Below are 17,155 nucleotides of genomic sequence, written 5' to 3' on the forward strand. Positions count from 1 at the left end.
TTTTCCCTTCTCTTCTGAACTCTTTGCTCACCTGCTCTTTTCCTGTGCTTCCTCTTCCCTTTGTGAAACTCTGGTCCAGGAGATGCTATAAGATTACACCATGAAGCGGCTTTGGGCCTCAAGCAGTGTGCACCCACGTGCACAGGCACAGACAGCTCAGGGTTACATCTGCTCTCAGCTGCAGCCATGCAGTAGCATTGCCCAGAGCCCCCGGTCATGGACTGAGCCCCTTTGTGCCTCCAGCTCCGCAAACACCGAACAATGATGGTCTCTGGCTCAGTGCGAGCAGAAGGAAGAGCCAGGTATGAAACAATAGCACCCTATTAGGTCCTGTTTGCATGGGAACATGGCATCCATCACATGCACATAGCAGCCCAAATCAGCTACATGTCTACACCAGGTTACACCCAGACTCTGCCTCTGAGACAGAAGCTGGGGCAGATCCAGGGGTGCTCCCCTTTGATTTCCCCAAATTTAAACCAACTGCCTGGCAGTCGCAGCAGCATTTCTATCCAAGCAGTGGCGAGGGAGTCACTTGACGTCATGGCTTATTGTCATCTACCCAATTCCTGCTGAACCCTTCCTTCCCCACGTGTCGTGACCCTTTCCTTTTTTAATGGTCTCGATGCTCTTTAATTAAACTATTCTTTCTTCTGCAATCTGCTGTCTGCCTGTTGCTCCTTTAAATGTAGTTCCTATTTCACAGCCCTGCCGCCTGATTTTAACTTTAGCTAAATACATGAACTGAGGTGTACATCAATGCAAGTGTGGAAATAACTTTCAGAGAAGCACTGAATGCACTGTCCAGATGCTCAAGAATGCAGGATTTTGTTTTTATGAATCTGAAAAAGATGTGCCTTTAATTTTAATGACTAAAAAAACAGAATTCTTTATTATTTTTTGCCTAAGTGTGGTTTTTATACATATGATACAGCAAATTGATGCACATTCCAGTATAGTAATAGCTGGTTTTGCTTCCATCTTGAACTAAATCATCTAGCCCGAGGCCCCTAACCTAGTAGTAAAGCTTTCAGTTTCTCTCACCTACTGTGTTGTGCTTTTATACATAATTTATGATCTAGCAAATGAATGCACATTCCCATAAAGTTGTGCCTGTTTCTGCTTCCATCTTGAACTGGATCATCTAGCCCGAGGCCCCTAGCATAGTAGTAAAGCTTCTAGTTTCTTCTAGGTCCAGAAAGTCCAGCTCACAGCAATCCCTTAACCCACCCACTGCTGCTGCAAGCTTCCCAAGGCTCAGAGAAGCTGCTCTAACTGCGCGACATTTCTCCCAAAGCAGAAGCTGCAAGTGAAAGTCAGCACCAGAGGCAGAGCCGGTCTGGTCTCTCTCTGCTTTTGTTTCCTATCCTGTGCATTTGTCCTGCTTTCCCTTAAAGAAAATAGGATTGGAGTCTGTGAGCACCAAGGCCCCCAGCCCCACAACCTCCCCTCCCTGCTTTTCTCATAAAGGACAATGGTGACATGGGAGGGGGTGACAGACAGAGCGCAGGTCACAGGAAAGTGAATGCTGCAGGAAGGAAAGCTTTGCTGGGCAGATGCTTTGACAGGTTCCTCTGTGGTTGTATAAACCCAATAAAAAAGTTTCACAGGGTTGAGGTGGTGATTACGTGCCAGGGGTGCATGCCCCTGCTTGATGCTGTGTAGTCAATAAGGACATTTGGTGTGCACCTACAAGTGCATTAATGCTCTTTAGTTAATGCACATTAAATCCAGTACCTCCAGTCACCTATACATGAGCACAGAGGCTGCTCCGATACGCTGGAATTCCAGTGTATAGCAGCAAACTCAATTAATTAACTCAATTAATTGAGTCCCATGAAGCATGAAATTGCCATGCTCCAGCAGCCTTCTGCATCTTGCGCATCAGCATTCCCACACTTAAAACTAGCAGCAGAGGCACTTGAACTAAGGCTCATTCAGCAAACTTTAGTTCACGTGCCTCCACCATCATTTTTAAGTGTGGGGGTGCTGATACGCAAGACTCAGCAGCACTTTAATTAGAGCTGCTCTGCCCCTGTCACACCTTGGAGCATGTGTAAAAGCTCCCTTGCAGTCCTGAGCAGGCTAGACAGAGCACCGCACCTGGGCAGCACTTGGGAAAGAAGCTAAAGCCACTAGAGGCACCTGGTGTTTGCACGACAGGTAAGTAGCACAGTCAAGAAGGTGCCCCTTTGCAGGATGCCAGGCACTCCAGTGCCCCAGAGCTGAGCACAATGTGAGAAGAGAGACAAGCAGGGACAGCTGGCAGGACTGAAAGGGTTAATTTGCTTTGCTCTTTAGGCCAGTCTCAGGGGGCCAAATCTGTTTAGCTCTCACACCCAGGAGATTTCCAGGGATAGATAGATATATATCACGTCCCCATAAGCCCAGAGCCAGAGAGCTGTGAGGAGCAGCTGGATCCTTTAGCACTGTGCTATTGCCCTCATTGAAAGACAGGAAGCCATTACTGGTGAGTCCTTAAAGTTATCAATGGTGTCAGGGGGGTTTTTCCCCCCTCCTTCCTGAGAGGCACCAGGTGTTGGTTGCAGCCAAGGCTGGGGACTTGGATTTAGGGGTGGGTGGGGGGTGCCAATGCCCTTGCTGGGACTAAAACACAGAGACTCCAGGTTGGAGGGTCTTCCTCCTCAGCTCAGTGCCACACTGATTGCCACATTTGGGACCAGAAAGGATTTTGACCCCACGGTCAGATTGGCAGGGACTGGGAGGGATTTTGCCTTTCTCTGGAGTCCTTTTCCATGGATCTCTTGAGTGCAGTTTAACAGACCCCTTCCTGTCCTCACACTGGCAGGACATTGGCAGTGCCCTCATCATCCTGCTTTAACCGAACCAAAGTTAAAGGGTTGTTTTTTTTTTCCTGAAGCAGGAGGTGTTCATGTTTCAGACATCCCCAGGTTTTTTTAAAATCAAGTGAGATAAACATTTCTCTGAAGTGGTTTAGACGAGCATGATCCTGCCTTGAGCAGGAGGTAGGACTGGATGGAAACTCCTGTGGTCCCTTCTATCCCTACTTTTCTATGATACTTTAATTCTACAAAGTAGGGGGTTCTCACATCAGAGACTTAGGAAAATAATGCAGTAGTGTTTGCTAAAGTGTTTGAAGATCCTTGGAAGGAAGATGATGTTTACACCCACCCACACATTCAAGGAAAAATCAAAATAGAAAAGAATGAAGGAAGGAGATGGATGCTATATGTGAAATGCTCTAGACTTTATAGACAAATAAAGCAGAACAAGATGAGGGTTTTTTTTAATCCTTTTTTAGGGTCTCCTGATCCTACCCCAAGCCTCTTCTGACCCTGCAGTGATGCAGGTGAGCAACTCTACAGACTTATCAGTGAGCTCATGGAGATGGCTTACACATAATAAGCAGCTCAGATTGGGGACTGGAAGGACTGGGGCCTTAATTTTGATGTGCCTCAGGAAATGGAGCTATTAACCCAGAGTGAGGTCTATATTCATTAATGCAAGAAGTATAGGGAAGAAACAGTGGGGGCGGGAGGTGTTTGTTCTTAACCAAACCTAGGATTTAACTGGCATAGAAGAAATTTGGTGAGGCAATTCACTGGACTGGAATATTGATGTAGAAGGACATGGCTCATTCAGGAAGCAGCAGGAGGATACCAAGATAGGGAGTGCTGTCTCGTATATGAAAGATGTATACCTTTGCTCTACGGTCTAAGACACCAGGATAGAGTCCTATTGAAAGTGCGTGGGTAATTATAAAAGGAGAAAACCTGAGTAAAAACATCAGCCCAAGGGCAGAGGGGTCTTTAATAATTTCATCATCTGTCAGCAAAGTAACACAGAGCTGATCAAAAAAGTTTTGGAACATGTCATGGGTTACTCTTTGCTACAGAAGACTGAAAATGCAAATAGATGTGAGGTGCTTCTAGATTGTGGTTTTGAATGGGGAGAAACTGTTTGGGAAGGTGTGATGGTGTCAAAGCTCACGATCATTCAGAAGGGAGGAGCACAAGGACAGCACACTTTGGCACACGTCAGACTCCCATAAACTCAGAGAATTGTCCACTGGGAAACCCAGGGCCAGCAAATCTAAGGGGAAAAGGAATAGAAGAGAGCTGCTACTTTCTTCAAGAAGCAATACCAAAACCATAAGCACAAATTATTCCCATATACAGGGAAGATAGGAAGCACGATAAAGAAATACCTGGGCTAAATCAGGAGCTCTTCAATGACCTGAAAGTCACGAAAGATCCATATATCAAGGTCAGATTACTAAGGCTGATTTTAAAGATGAAGCAGGAACAACTACAGCAGGAGAAGCAACTCTCAAGGAACATAACAGGTAATAAGAAAACTCTCTGTAAGTGCATTAGTGTTTAGAGGAAGCCTGCAGAAAGGCTATTACCATTCAGCAGGGAGGATTAGCTAAGAAATGATGAAGCTAAAAAAGCCAAGGATTTTTCCGTAGCTTTTTTTTTTTTAATTCTTTTTTTTTTTTTTTATTCAATCTACCCTGAAAGGTAAATTGCAATCAGCTGACTAACCACATCAGCACCAAAAACTAGAGGCAAGGATAGACAAAGGCAAGATTAGAGCCTACTGGGATAAGGCAGATATTTTCATGCCAAAGGGGTATTTTCTGCCTAAATATAGACTAACTTGGCTAATGTGGGCAGCCAGTCAAGTGGAGTGCCCCAGGGGCCAGTCCTTGGGCAGTTTTGTTCAGTATCTACAAAGATATTGGTTGGTGGGACTGGTTGGGTCCCGCCAACCAATGCTCTGTGTTTATGGAAGATGGGATGAGTGCACCCTCAGCACGTTTGCAGACGACACCAAGCTGGGGGGAGTAGTAGATTCATAGATGGTATGGCCAGGAGGGACTTTGGAAGATCATTGGGTCTAGCCCTCTGCACCAAGCAGGACAGATAACTGGGGCCAGGTGACCCCAGCAAGGTGACTGCTAGTCTCCTCTTGAAGTTTTCCAGGGTAGGTGATTGCTCCACCTCTGGAGGGAGCTTATTCCATAGTCTGGACTCCCGACTCTGAAGATTTTCCTAACGTTGACCCTGAATCAGTCTTTCAGGAATTTGTGGCCATTACTCCTGGTTTTCCCCTCGGGTGCCCTAATGGACAGTTGCTCATTGAGCCTTTGATGTATCCCCTAGCGTAGTGGTAAGCTGCTACCACGTCCCCTCTCAGCCTCCTTTTCCTCAGGCTGAAGAGTCCCAGGTCCCTCAGCCTTTCCTCTGATGGCTTGCCATGCAAGTCTCTGATCATACGGGTGGCTCTTCTCTGGACTCTCTAAAGCTTGTCCATATCCTTGTTAAAATGTAGTGCCCAGACCTGGATGCAGTACTCCAGCTGTGGTCTCACCAGTGCTGAGTACAGCAGAAGAATCGCCTCCTTGGTTTTGCTGGAGATGCATTGACTGATGCATGCCAGAGTAGTATTTGCTCTGCTAGCTACAGCATCGCACTGCCAGCTCATATTAATACTGTGGTCTATTATTACTCCCAAGTTCCTTTCATTCTTGGTACTGGTCGGTTTGGTGCTGCCAACCTATAGGTGTATTGGGGGTTGCTCATCCCAAGGTGGAGCACTTTACATTTCTCATCTTTGAACTTCATCAGGTTTTGATCCACGCAGCTTGCCAGCCTGTCTAGGTCCGCCTGTATCTGTAGCCTGTCTTCAAGCATGACCACTCTTCCCCATAACTTGGTGTTGTGCGCGAACTTGGCCAGTGAGCTCTTCACCCCCACATCCAAATTGTTAATAAAGATATTGAGAAGTACTGGGCTGAGCACCAACCCCTGCAGGACACTGCTGTGCACGTCTCGCCAGGGTGACACCAATCCGTTCACTATGGCTCTCTGGATCCTATCCTGCAGCCAGTTTCTCACTGACCTGAAAGTCTCGGAGTTAAATGCACAATCCTCTAATTTGCTCATGAGGGCATTGTGGGATACTAGATCAAAGGCATTTTGGAAGTCAAGGTATACAATGTCAACCTGCTCTCTCAGGTCCAAGTGGCATGTTACTTGGTCATAAAAGGAAATGAGGTCAGGGGTTGTTCAGCTGGGCACTGGGACCTGGTTCCAACACAGCAGGTTCCCTTATCTTTGTTATGTATCTTCAGGGAACACTGAAAATGTCCCAGCCTATTTGTCCATTGTCCTTAGACACAAGTGTCAGCCTTGGAGGATGTGAAACTTTGCCACAAACAGGCTTTTAGGAACCAATTAACCCTTGCCATTCCCCTGGACCATTGTCCTAATGCAATACCTATTCTACCTACAGGCTAAATCCTGAAAGCAAACCTCTAAATACCATTTCCTAGCCATCCACATTGTGGTACAACCAGAGAGGACAACACCGTAATCTAGAGCAATCTCACTGTACAAAATATTCTTGAGCATACAGTCTCTTCCCAGTCTCTTAATATGGCAAATCCAACACAACCTCCATTTCTTGATAGTGGGTTCTCAGTGTGTCACTCCTACATGCTCCAGCACCTCTGTGTTTGGTATTCTGTCTCCCAACTTTATTTCCTGGATCTTATGAAGATATCTTACGTGGAAACTGTTCAATCTCTTAATGTGCCTAACAGAGTAATTAGCAGCAGCAGCAATAAAAAGTAACAGGGAAGATTTAGGTTAAATATTAGGGAAAAAAATCTAAATATACAGATACTTAAGAACTGGGATAAATTTAATAAGCAAGTCAGGAGAGATTCCCTCATTAGAGATTTTCAAGAAAGAAGCTGAGCAGAATTGTGAGGAAGGATTTAGGCAGACAAGGTTCCTAGGGTAGATGTGATATATTTTATTAGACCAACTAAACAGTGGACAAACTTGTTCTTGGTATGCCTGAAGGAGGGTGTTTGTGCCCAAAAGCTGACAGAGTCTGCTGGTGAATAGAAGTCAAAATGGAAAATGAAGAAGGGTGCTTATGCCCGAAAGCTTGCAAAAAACAAGCTTTGCAATGATTTAGCTGGTCTAATAAAAGATATCACATTTACCCAAAGAACCTTGTCTGCCTGTGTCCTTAGAGCAACACAACAGCCCTAGACGAAGGACTTAGGCACAGGTAATCCTATCCAGGGCAGGGAGATGTGCTAGATGACCTCCTAGATGTGTTAGATGACCCACCCAACACGACCTGCTTCCTACAGTGAGTTGTGAAGAGAGGCAGCTTAAACGGTGTGTTACAAAATGAGTCTCTGCTCCCAATTGTTCAGCCTGACATTTCCGATCCCCTTGTTCTTCCAGGCAGCAAGAGCATCACCAGCTGTGCATGACACACAGCTCAAGTCATGGCAGCTGCCAACATCACAAGCTCAGAAGCATTTTTCCTGATGGGCATCCCGGGGCTGGAGGATGTCCATGTCTGGATCTCCATCCCCTTCTGCTGCACGTATGCCATTGTGCTGTTGGGGAACTCTGCCATGCTGTTCGTGATCCTGTCAGAGAAAAGCCTACATGAGCCCATGTACATTTTCCTTTCCCTAATGGCCATCTCAGACCTCATCCTCAGCTCCACAACCGTCCCTAAGATGTTGCTTACACTATGGTTCAATGCTGGGAAGATCACATTCGAGGCCTGTCTCACCCAAATGTTCTTTGTCCATTCGGTGTTTTCTTTTGAGTCTGGGGTCCTGCTGGCCATGGCATTCGATCGCTATGTCGCTATATGCACCCCCCTGAGATACACCACCGTCCTCACCAACCAAGTCATCGGGAAAATAGGGGCGGCGGATCTCATGAGAAGTGTGTGCATTGTTCTCCCATTCATCTTCCTCCTGAAGAGGCTGCCATACTGTGGCCACACCGTCCTCCCACACACCTACTGCGAGCACATGGGCATTGCCCGGCTGGCTTGTGCCGACATCACCATCAATGTTGCATATGGCCTCACTGTGGCTCTTCTTGCCATGGGCTTAGATATTATTCTTATTGCTGCATCCTACGCCCTGATCCTCCAAGCCATCTTCCGGCTCCCGTCCAAGGATGCCTGTCTCAAGGCTCTCAGTACCTGTGGCTCCCACCTCTGTGTCATTGTGATATTTTACCTCCCTGCTTTCTTCTCCTTCCTTACCCACCGGTTTGGGCACAACATCCCCCGCCACATTCACATTATCCTGGCAAACCTCTATGTGCTGGTGCCTCCCATGCTGAACCCCATCATTTATGGGGTGAAAACCAAGCAGATCTGGGAGAAGGTGCTGAAGATATTCACCCCTCCAAAGAGCTACCCCTTGACAAATCTTCCTAAATGAACACCTTGTTAATACCAGCTACATTGATGTATCTAAGCCCTGAAATGTAGTCAATCCTGTAAAATCACAGTTTCAGCTGTGGGAGTTAAGGTGCCCAGGGGAATACTAAATTTAAAGCCAGAAGGGACAATTAGAAGATCTAGTCTGAACTCCTTTATCACCCAAGCCACTGAGGTCATGTCTATCTACTCTTTTAGCTCTAAATATGCTGGTATGTCTATGCATCACAGCAGTGTGCATCCCAGAGTAACTAACATGGGTCCCAGAAGCAGTATGGCACGGTATCATAAGCCCAGGGAGAGTACCATGCTAACACAGCTATGCTGCTTCCAGTTTGGCCCTCACACCATCCCAATCAGAGCCAGCCCTGCAGTGAGCTCTGTAGACACATCCTACCTTTCACCCAGTGCTGTCCTGTATTCACCCCTAGACAGACACCCCTGTGTTGAACCAAGTGACTTCAGCTTGGCTATTCACATCTTCTATATCGGATCCAGGGTGGAATACAGTTTACCAGGGTACTTTGTGGCCATGTTACCATGGCTACCCTCCTCAAACCCAGTTGCGTGCATCTTCCAGTATGGACGTAGGAGAATCTTAGAATAATAGAAAACAAGGGTTGAAGGGACCTCAGGAGGTCACATCTAGTCCAACCCCCCGCTCCAAGCAGGACCAGTCCCAACTGGATCATCCCAGCCAAGGCTTTGTCTAGCGGGTCTTAAACTCCTCCAAGGATGGAGACTGCACCACCTCTCTGGGGAGCCTGTCCCAGTGCTTCACCACCCTCCTTGTGAGAAAGTTTGTCCTAATATCCAACCTCAACTTCCCTTGCTGCAGCCTGAACCCATTGCTCCTTGTTGTGACACCTGCCCCCACTGAGAACAGCCCAGCTCCATCCTCTTTGCAACCTCCCTGCAGGGAGGTGAAGGCTGCTATTAGGAAGCTGGCAGCCAGGCCTACCCAGGTAACCTGGGCCAGGTGGAACTAGTTATCCTGCCTGCTGTCCTGCCTCCCAACAGTAGCTGCCTCATGTCCCATAACCACAAGGACTCTCCCATTCCCAAGTCTCACTCAGGCTCCTGGGATAGATCCCTCCTCATGGCCAGCAGGCAGTTTGCTACTTCCTCCCAGGGGTGGAGGTGCCCGGGGGAACAAGACCTCTCTGCATCACCCTAGATGCCATCTAGGACACAACCAGAGGTCTCTTGCTCCTCCAGCCCGGTTGCTTTGGTCTGTTGTGGTCTCCCCGGAGCTAGACTGAGTCCACAGCATCCTTTCTGCAGCAGCGGAAGGAAAGTCTATGGGTTCGCCTTTGCCTTGGGCATTGCTGTGCTTGCAGGATGGCACAGACTCATCCCCCCACACTGAAACTGGGCTAGGCCAGACAGCAACAGCAATACAGTTGTTGCATCCTGGGGCTCAGTTCTGGCCACAAACCCTACTTGAGGGGCTGCACCAACTCTGAGGCATCCCCTCCCTGGTGAAGCGGTGTCCAGACCTGAGCAGGCCCATGCTCCGCAGAGGGGAAAGCAGCCCCCAGCGCAGGATAAAGCAGGGTGAAAGCAATCTGAGCAGGGGCAAAGAAGCCTTAGAGCAGCCACCATCCCAGCAGCTGTATGTGCCCCAAAGGTGCAGCTAACTCCCGGTGGAAAGGGCCCTGTGCCAATGCACCCGCTGCCTGCAGTTACCTGCTTTGCATCTCAACCTCTGAAGCTCCTACCGGGGACTTCACCATCCTCAAAGCTCCCACGTGGGGGCCAGTCCCCAGCATCTCTGCTTCTCTGACCCGGCTGCACAGGCCACCAGCTGCCTGGAGTGGGCAGGGGTGCGAGCCAGCTGGCTGCAGGGAGGACATGGAGCTTCTGGCTGCGGCCGGCTCTTCCTCCCACGCTGACCCTTGGCTTGGCTCTGCTGATCTGCAGTGACTCAAGTGAGTCTAGCCCCGTACATTTATGATCAAGCCCTGTAAGACAGACCATCAGTCCATCAAGCCTAAAATCCTGAGTCAATGTGGCAACTCTGACGGTCTTCTGTTCTTGATTTCAGTCAGGGGCTGCGATTCCCCCTCAAGAAAGCGTAACACGACGCACTCTTTATGCCGCTCTTCTAGGCAAAACCTTTATTACTTCATACAAAACCACTCCCTCTCTCCCTCTGCTTATGTTCAGATGTGTAGAATATCCAATATTTAAACCATTCATTACTTAACATCTGTCTACCATGCTACAAGGTCAGCACGTAGCTCATGTACATAGCATCTTCCTTCCAAGCCTCTGCAGACACTATAGCACGTGCCAGCACGTCATCCTCCTACGCCTGTGGTGAGCTCCAGGTCTGAGCATGATCTTAGTCATGATAATTGTGTCAGGACTCACCAGCAGGTCACTGCTTCCCGTCGCCCCATCGGCAGAGTGCAGCAGCGTGTAAAGGGAGCCCGGGTGCCGCTTGCACTCCAAAGGCTTCAATCCTACAGGGTGTTCGTATATTGTCCGGGCAAAGCTCGTGGGTGCCAGATCCATGTTGGCAGTCCATCCTTCTGGATCTTGCCAAGACAGCAAGAACTACACAAAGGAACTCTCTCTGTCCTGCCAGCGGTCCCGTGCACCTGGCACACGTGCAAACATACACATGAACATGTTGATACATGCAAGCACATGTATGCAAATGGGGCTGACAAGTGGACATGCATGCATGCACCACCCCCACACACACACACACACGTGTGTACACAGTGTGCATATGTAACCCTCCTGCTTAGCAATACCAAGCTCCAGGTTCAAATTCAGGGGGGTTACACAAATGTGCTGCCTTGGGTCAAGTCCCCACCCAGACACCTGGGAAAACAACTTCCCACCGGGTGTTGCAAAGTGAACACACGTTCCCACACACAAGCCATAGTAAGCTGTGACCAGATTTATTCAAGGGGAAGAAAGGACACACACGGCCATCAGGGAAACCTAACACTTAATAAATAGCTTGCTCTAACTGCACCCCAGGCCCTGCTATCAGAGGTCTCTCCCAGTTCCAGCCAAGGGGGGAGCAGCTAGGCAGGCTGCTGTAGCAGCTAACCCCAACCTCTTCCCTGCTCTCTTGGTGCAACAAACCCATGAGAGGTCTTGGCACAAGGGTCTCCATCTTGTAGACATCCTCCATTACAAACCTTGTAGAGAGACAGGCCAGCAAGGCCAGAGTCCAGGGTCTTGCTGTTTGACTGCACCACCAAACCAAGTGGAGCCATTACCATAAGGAGTAGCATGCGTTGTCCAGAGCCCAAACCTAGCTGCTAACCTCAGAGCCCATCCCAAACAAACAGCAGTAAAGTATTTAGCATTAATTCTTCACTTAGCTGAAGGAGGAAGGTCTTCATGATCATCCCTCCATTAACATAACTCCAAATGGGTTGTGCATAGATGTATTAATCATTGTACCTATAGCAATGGTCACCAACCAGTGGATCTCGATCCACCGGTAGATCACAGAGCCTCCTGGAGCCAATCGGAGGCTGGGGTGGGGGGGGCTGAGTGCCCGTGTTCATGCATGCGTGTGCCCCAGCCCAGCAGGTCAGTCCGTAAGGGAGGGGAGGGGCAGGGGGTAGATCGAGGCCCCCACGGCGAGGGACAGAGAGGCAGGAGCAGGGGTAAGTTGAGCGGGGCCCTGGCTGGGTGGGACTTACCCGCTGGAGAGGCATGCCCCCAAATAATTTTTTCTCCCTTGGATTTGATCTGCCCCCCGCCCTGCAACTTCCCTCCCCACAGACCTACCTGCTGGGGGGCAGGGGGAGGAGTGTTGTCAGCGCATGGTAGATCTTGGGTTGCTTTTAAATGCCAAAGGTTTCCTCAAAGCTTTCTTCTGAAGCTGCCCCCTCCCCGGGCAGCCCGGAGAGGGAGATGAGGGGGCAGGAGGAAGAGCGCAAGGCAGGGGCCGTGTGGCTCCATGAGTTGGCTGCAGGTTCAACCCTGGACCCTTGCTCCCTGTGGGAGGGGGAAGCCTTTGCACAGCCCTGCACCCATTTTAGCCTGCGAACATCAAGCCTGAGGGCAGCGGCTCTAACAGTAGGTGGGTGCAGAGCGCCCTGATGCTCTTCTTCCCTTGGGTGGACTCAGAGCAGACTGAATGGGGGGGTGGAGGTCCCCTTTGGTGGGGCACGCTCCGCCCAGGGCACCCCGTCTGCGAGTGGGACTCGAGATGAGTAGGTCAGCTGTCTGCTGGGCCCTGGGGCGCCTGGGACTTCTCCTATGCTGAAGCATCTGGGTGGGGGATGCTGAAGTAGACCGAGGGACAGCCTTGTAGTCCCTAACACCCTTGGGAATGTGGCCCCTGGAGTCCAGCTGCCTCCAGAGTTAGGAAGGAGCTGGGGGAGAGGCTTTTGGGATCATGGTTTTGGACGGAGGCATCATTTTAATTTAAAACTTGTGGAAGATGCCGAAATTCTTTGCTGGTCCTGCCACCTGGAGAGCAGTTCATCTGGCCGGTGGTAGCATTTAGATGCATCTTGGTGTAGGTTTGTCACTGTTTGGGGGGTTTTTTTGTGTGTGTGTGTGGGGTATGAATGTGCAATGTAAGCCATGCCATTTCTATGGATTTGTAGGGAGACTTCTTCATGGGTAGGACGGGGATCTTCTATACCTGAGAAAGCAACACCTTGGGGAGTGAGGACCTGGCTTCCCCCGGGAAAAGAGGCAGCTGCTAACAGCAGCTGTTTTAAAGGGGGTAGAAAAACAGGGGAAAGAAGGGGGAGGCTAAAACAGCGCTGCTGCCACTTGCTGTTTTCCAAGTACAAAGTGTACAGTGCCTGCAGCTGACTCCCTGGGGCTCCAGGCCCAGAGATGCCTAGAAATGACTCTCACCTTTTTTTTCTTTCCTTTTTGGCCTGAAATGAGTTGTCCTAGGCATCCAAGGTCCTGCTCTTGGATACCCCTGCTAAGGTGTGTGGGCCTTCTCTGAAATAAGGACAAGAGGAAGCAGGCAGCGCTGTCTGGAAGGAGGTGATCAGGCTGCCCAGCACCTCTGTGGGAACACCTTGGAGGCAGGTGGTGGGAGAGAGTAGGTTGAGAGGCCCTGTGGTCTGCTCCTCCGTGTGAACACAGCACTGAGTAGACCAGGCAGTTCTCCCCTCTTTGCAACAAGGGGAAGGTGCAATGACTTCATTGCTGGCTTCCAGGGGCACCTGCAGCTCCCTCCCAGCTCAGGAAGCAAAGGCTGGTTTGCATGGTGGTGATGAAGGGCCTGGGCTTGGACAGGCTTCTAGGACTCCTTGCTTTAGCTGGATCCCTCCCTGGGTGGTGGGAGCTGAGGCTGGGGGTGGTCATCTCTGCACGGTGCTGCTGGGAGCTCTGTTAGACTCAGTGATGTCTGAGCCATTGGCTTCCTGGCCAAGCCCAGCTCAACCCGGCTCCTCAGGCTAGAGTCTGCAGCAATAGACAGTTTTGTGTCCCTGGATAAGCCAGTGGGAGTGGTTGGGTGATGCTGGTGGAGGGGATGGAGAGGAGCTCAGTGTGTGCTGGAGACCAGCCCATCCAGAGGGTGTGGGGAGCTACCAATGCATCCTAGAGAAGCAGGGCTGCAAGGGACCTCAGGAGGTGGCATCTAGTCCAACTCCTGAGACAAGATCAGCCCTGTCCAAACCATCCCAGACAAATTAATTGTCTGACCTTTTAGCAAAACTATACAATCAAGCTCCAGACATAGCACCTGAATCTGTCTTAGGTGAAGTAGGGGGACTACCACAGCCCATGCCCTCCTGCTGTACAAGGTTGTTAATAAATGCTCAAGAGATCCCAGGCAGAGGCCATGCCCCTGCTGAAGAAGGCAACCTGCCCAGTCCATACCAGTTTGACTGGGGTGGACTCACTTCCTAACCCCAATGCAGTGTCAATCTGAGCCTGAGAAGAGGGGCAGGACCCTCTGGGTTTAAGTCCCAGCAACAGCATTGGCACAGCTCAGTCCCTATCCCCAGCCTATGTGCAATGCCCCTGAAGAGAGCAGGAAGCTCATGGGGGGTGTAAAGCACTGAGGGTACTTTACAGTGCTGACATCCCCTGTGGGGTCCCCTCGCCTGCTGAGAGCCCCTGGCATAACTGCACCCATCTGAATGCAGGTGGACCGGCCCCTTCTCTGAAGTTGCTCTTCTCGCTCCTATTTCTACCTTTGTCCTGTTCTTGCAGAGAGATGGCAGCACAGTGGGTCCTGCTAGGCCTGTGGATTGCCTGCATTGCCAGCCCTGCTGGGGCGTCATTGCTGAATGTCTGCGTGGATGCCAAGCACCACAAAGCCAAGCCGGGCCCAGAGGGGGAGCTTCATGGCCAGGTGAGGTGGCTGTGGGCTCTGATGCTCGTTAACCCAGCTCTCCCCTGGTATCGGCAGGGGAGGAACCACAAAGTCGCCCAGACCTGCAAGGCATGGCCCTGATGCTAGAGCCTGGTGCTTGGCAGGGATGTGGTCATGACAAAATTTAGCTTTTTGAAAAGGGGGTGCAGATATATGTGGTGATGCACTGCACCCCAACACTTTCCTCCAGTTAAAGAGCATTTAGATGACTTACCAATATGCCAGGGGCCCAGGGCTATATTATTCAGTTTAAGATCAAAGTAAAAACAAGTAACTTTGTCACCTACCAAATCAGTCCACATTCTAGTAGACAGAGATGCATAACAAATTAGGCAATGTAGTAAAAAGATTTGTTTTTATGAGTCCTATAGTTGTACTTAATTCAGATTGGTGACACAAACCTTGGCCGCCTTGAGCATGTTGATAGTGCATGCAGCCTTTTGCTGTCAGCTATGGCCTCACTGGATTTGCTGTTTACTTGAGTTGAGGCTTGTAGTTAAAGCAAAAACCATCTTCAAAAAAAAGATGACCAGGGCTGCCTATTCGCCATTCAAAGTGGAGAAGAAAGGGTAACTAGATTAATGGAACTGCAAGACCCTTAAAAAGGGGAATCAAACCTGTGGAGTGAAGAGATTAGCAGTAGCCGAGGACATGAAAATGAGCCATGAAGTCAAGTGACTCTTAGTACTGTCTCGATAGAAGGGCTGTGGGCTTTCCTAGGCACCTGGTTTTAAGGTCTGGGTAGCTCGGGGACATGGGGGAGGTGTGGGGGGTGATGGCACCACACCCTGCCCTCCCCGGATCCACCCCTGCCTGCAGATGCATGAGCAGGAAGGGGCTGACAGCACTAGTGACCCAGGTCTGCATTCAAGCAGTCCTAGCAGAGCAAAGTCCAAGGACTGCAGCTGCCACCACATCCCCTTCTTCCAAGGGTGGGTGGGTGGGCATCTTCCTTCCCAGACCCTGGCTGCCTTGGGCTCGGGGCAAGATGGCTCTGTGACTCGATCTTACCCCAGTGCCCCTTTAGCCCTGGAAAGATTCCTGCCAGTGCACCCCTCCCTCACCCATCCATGGATCCTCCAGTCCCCGTGTCCAGCTCCCGGAGATCCTGAAACCACCCCTGCTGCAGAGTTGGGGGCTGTGTGGGAGACTGCCACAGCCCCCAGCAATAGCTGGTGTTGTCACTGTGATAATCTCCTGTCCTTGGCTTGGTTGTAGTGCACCCCCTGGAAGGCCAATGCCTGCTACACAGGCAACACCAGTACAGAGGCTCACCGGGACCAGTCCCGGGAGTTTAAAGCACCTCAGTGCTTTAAAATCCATAAGCACTGAGGTGCCTTATGGATCTCTAAAGGACCAGACACATCAGCACTGATGTCCCCCATGTGCTGGGAGCCCTTGGCACGACTGCACCCATTCAAATGCAGGCAGACCAGCCCCTTCTCTGCAGCTGCTCTCCTGTCCTCTCTCCCAACCCCACCTTGTCCTGTTTGCAGAGAGATGGCAGCGCGGTGGGTCCTGCTGGGGCTCTGGGCAGCCTGCATCACCAGCCCTGGTGGGGCATCATTGCTGAACATCTGCATGGATGCCAAGCACCACAAGGCCAAGCCGGGCCCGGAAGGGGAGCTGCATGGTCAGGTGAGGGAGTGACCGTGACCTTGACCCTGACCCATTAGCCTGACTCTCCCATGGCAGCAGCAGGGGAAGAACCACAAAATCACCCAGACTTGAATGGGCTTGGCCCTAATGCTGGAGTCTGGTGCTTTGCATGGACGTGAACGTGGACAGACTTAGCATTTTGAAAAGGGGGTGCAGATCTTGTATGTGCTGATGCAATGCACCGCAATATTTTTCTCTGGTTAAAGAGAATCTAGAAGCTTTACTAATATTCCAGGGGCCCCAGACCATATCTTTCAGTTCAAGATAAAAGCAAACACAAGTAACTTTTTATTGCACCCCTGTTCCCTGGGCAGCTTGCCTTACCCCCAATCCATGGAGCCTCTGGCGCATGAGCCCAGCTCCTGGAGATCCTGAAACCACCACTGCTATGGAGTCCCACCACTGCTGTGTGGGAGACTGCCACAGCCCCCAGCAATAGTAGGTGGTGGTGTCACTGGTGAACTTGCAGCTGCTTGAGGTCACCCATCCTTGGCTTGGTTGTAGTGCACCCCCTGGAAGGCCAATGCCTGCTACACAGGCAACACCAGTACAGAGGCTCACCGGGACCAGTCCCGGGAGTTTAAAGCACCTCAGTGCTTTAAAATCCATAAGCACTGAGGTGCCTTATGGATCTCTAAAGGACCAGACACATCAGCACTGATGTCCCCCATGTTGTGTGTGTAGCTCCCCCTAGGAGCAGCCCTGTGAGTGACTCCCCTGGTCTCAGCTGGAGGGGAGGCTTTTTGAGCTGAATAGGAGGGGCTTGTCACCAGTGCCAAAGGTACTGGGTTTGATTCCTGCCACTTCCCACCTGATGCTGATGTCTGTTTATCCGGGGGGCGGTCTATGTGTGTCGGTGCCTTCCAGTGCGCTTGGTTGCTGGCGCTTAAAGCAGAGATGGTCTCTTTC

The 17,155-nt window shown here is 50.4% G+C and overlaps 1 protein-coding gene across 1 annotated transcript; it reads left to right on the plus strand.

The window, feature by feature from the left end:
• Nucleotides 1-7,297: 7,297 nt before the first annotated feature.
• On the plus strand, nucleotides 7,298-9,056 carry LOC102373953 (olfactory receptor 52D1-like; the record flags this gene model as incomplete). Its single annotated transcript, XM_006037933.1, has 2 exons — nucleotides 7,298-8,214; nucleotides 9,044-9,056. Coding segments are annotated over exons 1-2 (930 nt in total), but the record flags the coding sequence as incomplete, so codon positions are not given.
• Nucleotides 9,057-17,155: the final 8,099 nt, after the last annotated feature.

The sequence above is a fragment of the Alligator sinensis genome, unplaced genomic scaffold (assembly GCF_000455745.1).
Source record: "Alligator sinensis unplaced genomic scaffold, ASM45574v1 scaffold1333_1, whole genome shotgun sequence".
Taxonomy (NCBI): Eukaryota; Metazoa; Chordata; order Crocodylia; family Alligatoridae; genus Alligator; species Alligator sinensis.